The sequence below is a fragment of the Oryctolagus cuniculus genome, chromosome 3 (assembly GCF_964237555.1).
Source record: "Oryctolagus cuniculus chromosome 3, mOryCun1.1, whole genome shotgun sequence".
In the NCBI taxonomy this organism is placed as follows: Eukaryota; Metazoa; Chordata; class Mammalia; order Lagomorpha; family Leporidae; genus Oryctolagus; species Oryctolagus cuniculus.
In genome coordinates this window covers 26,631,902-26,636,631 of record NC_091434.1, presented here as the reverse complement: position 1 = coordinate 26,636,631, position 4,730 = coordinate 26,631,902, and the positions used below count along the sequence as shown (strand labels likewise).

The 4,730-nt window shown below is 46.2% G+C and overlaps 1 protein-coding gene across 1 annotated transcript; it reads left to right on the top strand.

Annotated features, from left to right (window-relative positions):
* The first annotated feature begins 987 nt into the window (after positions 1-987).
* On the top strand, positions 988-4,225 carry LOC100340399 (PC-esterase domain-containing protein 1B). Its single transcript, XM_002712570.4, has one exon. It carries the CDS (start codon positions 1,513-1,515, stop codon positions 2,752-2,754), a length of 1,242 nt encoding a protein of 413 aa, XP_002712616.2. The 5' UTR covers positions 988-1,512; the 3' UTR covers positions 2,755-4,225.
* The last annotated feature ends 505 nt before the right edge of the window (positions 4,226-4,730 follow it).

The following is a 4,730-nucleotide window of genomic DNA, read 5'->3' as shown; positions in this document are numbered from 1 at the left end:
TATTTAATAATTTCTATTTGCTTTCTTGACAGTAAGGCTGAACAATTGAATTGAGACCTAGCACACTGCTAACCAACAAAAACCATATTTTTTGTACTGAAAGTATATTAAAAACTTTTAAAATATGAGAAATTACCAATAATTGTTATTTATTTATAAATTCAAACAAATTATATCTAGTATTTTATATACAAAATAAAAATATAAAGTAGGTTAAGTTGAATTTTAACAAATTTAATGTACAGTTGAGTGTAATTCTTGATAGTATGTGTACATGCTATCTGATGACTTTTGTGTGAATTCCAATTTATGTGTCATACTTAAAAGAATTTTAGTGGCTCCAAAATTATTTTGCACAAAGGTTATTATTGAAAAATATAATTATTGTAAAGGACATTTCAAAAGGTGGTTGTTATTAATCTTTGTTAAAAATACACCAGAGGCATTTTGCATTCAGGATCAAGGGTACAGAGAGAGATACCAGGATTTACCCAGCAGGAAGCCTGCATCCCCAATCAAGCACGCAGGCCAGAGGCTAACATTCATACCACACAAGAAGGGGTGCATTACGCTGATATAGATCCAGATCCAAGAATGGTGACCAAGATTCACACAAGCAACCAGGGAGGTCAGTTATACCCATTTCCACAGAGGGATTTCCGGCTTACATATGCAGGCTATGAACGTCCACGTCACAGAAAGCAAGAAACCAAAACCGCCTCCCGAGCAGTACTGACGGGAATATAAAACGGCGCCAGAATCTGGCAAACAGCATCGGCATTTCACAAAGCACTAAACGCACTGCCACCACCCTAAGAGGCCCTGAAACCGTCACTCAAGGCTCTTCCCGGAGAAACGAAAACCTGACTTTGCGTGAAAACCTGTACAGGAACGTTTACAGCAGAGTCATTTCAAACAGCCAAAGCCTGGAAGCAACCTGCTGCCCTTTCAGCAGGTGCCTGGGGAAAACTAAATCCACAGAATACTACTGAGCACTGAAAAAGGAACAAAGAATTAGTTCCTTGCTAACCTCTAGGAAACATTTCCCGCCACAGACAATGGAGGTGGGGGTGGGGAATCAAGATTTACCCAGGGGTCACCCTGACCCCATTTCTCCAGCGCCCCCTCCCCACCCTTCCCCCCGTTAGGGAGATACGGGGTTGGCCACGCCCACAGCGCTGTTCCAAACTCACTCGGCCAAGGGGAAGCACGCGGGCACCCAGGGCCGGGAGCCCCTCCCCCGCAGTTAAGGGGGGCGCCTCCCCTCCGCCAGATGGATCCGGATCTCGCGAGGTCACGCCCTGGGCTGAGGTAAACCTCAGCTGAGGAGCGCTTCTGAGCGAGCGAGCGGCGACCCTCCTGCGCCCACTTCCCTTGCCCTCACCAGGCCAGGCAGAACCGAACCCCGGCTCCGTCCCTCTCCTTCTTGGAAGTTCGAAGCTCACTCTCAGAACCTGCCCTGAGAGGCAAAGAGCGAGCCAGGCCGCCCCGCCCGCCTAGCCCGCGGTCACCATGGCCCACCTGAGAGCCTACGAGGTCCGGCAGCTGCTGCACAACAAATTCGTGGTCGTCATGGGGGACTCGGTCCAGCGCGCTGTGTACAAGGACCTGGTGCTGCTGCTGCAGAAAGACTGCCTGCTGTCCTCCCAGCAGCTGAAGGCCAAGGGCGAGCTGAGCTTCGAGCACGACGTGCTGCTGGAGGGCGGCAGGTGGGGCCGCATGCACAATGGCTCCCACTACCGCGAGGTGCGCCAGTTCCGGGCCGGCCACCACCTGGTGCGCTTCTACTTCCTCACGCGCGTCTACTCGCCGTATGTCGAGAACGTTCTAGAAGAGCTGCGCTGGGGCCCCCACGCCCCAGACGTGGTCATCATGAACTCCTGCCTCTGGGACCTCTCCAGGTACGGCCAGGACTTCCCTAGGAGCTACAGGGAAGACGTGGAGAGCCTGTTCCGGCACTTTTACCACGTGCTGCCCCAGGCCTGCCTCCTGGTGTGGAACACGGCCATGCCCGTGGCCCAGGTCGTCTCGGGAGGCTTCCTCCCGGAGGCGGGCCAGCCGGGGCCGGTCCGCTTGCGGGAAGACGTGATGGAGGCCAACTTCTACAGCGCCATCGAGGCAGACAGGCACGGCTTCGACGTGCTGGACCTGCATTTCCATTTCCGCCACGCCGGGCAGCACCGACTGGGAGACGGCGTGCACTGGGATGAGCACGCGCACCGGCGCCTCTCCCAGCTGCTGCTGGCCCACCTGGCAGACGCCTGGGGAGTGGACCTTCCCTATCGCAACCCCGAGAGCACGTGGATCAGAAACGGTCCCAGAGGCAGACGCCCGGGTCTCGCAGGCAGGAGACAAATTCTGGAAAACCCAGGTGACCAAGGCAGACCAGGCTTGTCCACCCCTCCGTGCCATCCAGCCTCTCCGCAACTGCCAGGGACACACCCCCGGGCCCGTTCTCCTGTACGGTCCTACCGCCGAAGAACCCTATGGCCCTACAACCAATCTTTCCTGCACCGACGAATTTACAACAACTCCTTGCGCCAGACCAGATATACCAGAGAAGCGCACCCGAGGGGTAGCCTCCAGTCAAGGCTGGGCCCCATGCGCCCAGGCTCTACCCACAACCCAGGCAGGAGGTCTTCCCCTTACCCTCGCCGGCGCTACAGCGAGTCACGGAGACGCCAGCAAAGACGCTCAGAGAGATGGAACCCAGCGCACGCAGAGACAAGGCCCCATGACCAGAACCAGAACTAGACCTAGACCTCTTTTCCAGTATGAGTCTTGGCTTTCAGCAGCCCTGTTGGGATGGGGATTCTTTGAGCTGCTTACTCTGACCAGTTGACAACCTCGTCCTTTTTGTCAAAGCTTGCACACACCGTTTCGTGGAGAGAGGACACCGACTCCGACCTTCATACCGTCTTCTTCTTATCACTTGTGCAGAAAAATCCACATGGAGAAAATCTATCGTTGAAAAAAGAAGAAACGTTGTCTTTCCTATTATAAGTCTTCAAGCAATATTCTTCATGACATGCTTCTGTTAAAAGGAAAAAAAAAGGTAAAAACTTAAAACTTACCGAAATATTTCATTTCTGTTTCACCATTAGTTTTTTCATTTGTTCATAGTGCTTAATCGCCACAGCTTTTGCAGTTAAATTGTCTTGCTTTTACAAATACGAGGTTTATTTTTCTTAGAAACATGGAATGTTTACTTTCAATGTAAACAGTATTTGTTTAGGTATAAACTAACTAGCACTTTGTTAAAATAGACTTTTATTAGAGCAATTTTAGGTTCACTGCAAAATTGAATGGAAAATACGGAATTCCCATGTACTCCTTAATTTCACACAGCCTCTCCCACTATCAACATCCCACATAAGATGGTATGGTGCAGTCGTTATCTTTTGTAAACCTATTTGACAGAACATTTTTTGCTCAACTCCATTCATAGTTAACATGAGGGTTCAGTGTTGTATATTCTGTGGGTTTTGAAAAACGTTTAATGACATGTTTCCGTTATTATAGTATAAAACAGTATAAACTGCCTTGAAAGTCTGCTCTGCTCTGTCACTTTGTTCTCTCCGCCCGATCTCCAGCAACCATGGATCCATAACTGTTTCTATAGTTTTGGCTTTTCTTGAATGTTACACAGTTAGAGTCAATCACATTACATGTGGACTTTTCAGATTGGTTTCTTTGATCTAGTAATATATTTTTAAGTTTCCTCCATGTTTCTTTATGGCCTGATAGCTCGTTTATTTTTAGGCCTGAATTTTAGCCCATTGTCTGGACTAAGCACTGTTTATTGGTCTGTGTACATACTGAAAGACATCTTGGTTGCTTCCAAGTTTTGGCAATTCTGAATAAAGTTGTTATAAACATCTGTGTGAAGTTTTTTTGATGGATATAAGTTTTCAGGTGATTTTCGAGTATATCAGGTAATGCAATTGCCATATCATGTGGTAAGGATATGAATAATTTTTTAAGAGACTACTCTTTGCCAAAAATCAAAATATCTATTTCTAGGTTTCTATTGTGTTCCATTGACCCATTTGTCTAATATTTTGCCAACATCATATTTTTTATTACTGTAGCTTTACAATAAGTCTTGAAGTCACCTATTGTCAGTTCTCTGACTTAATTATCCTTAAAAGCATGTGGAGTATTCTAGATCTTTTATATCTCTTTATAAAACTTTACTCAGTCTGTCACTATCTGAAAATTTAGCTTTCAGTGGGATTACATTGAATTTACAGATCAAATTGGGAAGAACTGACAATAATGAGGTTTCCTATTCATGAACGTGGACTATCCTCATTATTTGGTTCTTTGATTTCGTGTATCAGATTTTTGTAGTTTCCCTCATAGATTTTGTACATATTTTGTTAGATTTATACCTAAGTATTTCATTTTGTGAATGCTAATGTAAATAGCCATTGTGCTTTTAATTTTAAATCTGCTATTTTATTTTCTTGTCTTATTGCATTATTAGGACTTCCAGTTTGATATTGAAAAGGAGGGGTGAAAGGAGACATCGTTTCTTCCTCACTAATTTTACTAGGAGCTTCTGCTAACTGTAGGCTTTTGCAGGTGTTTTTCAGTCAGTTTGAGAAGTTTCCCCCTCTTTTCTGGTTTGGTGAAAGTTTTTAATCATGAATGGGTGCTGGACTTTGTCAAATGCTATTTATCTATTTGATCATGTGGTTTTTATCTTTAGCTTGCTCATGTGATGC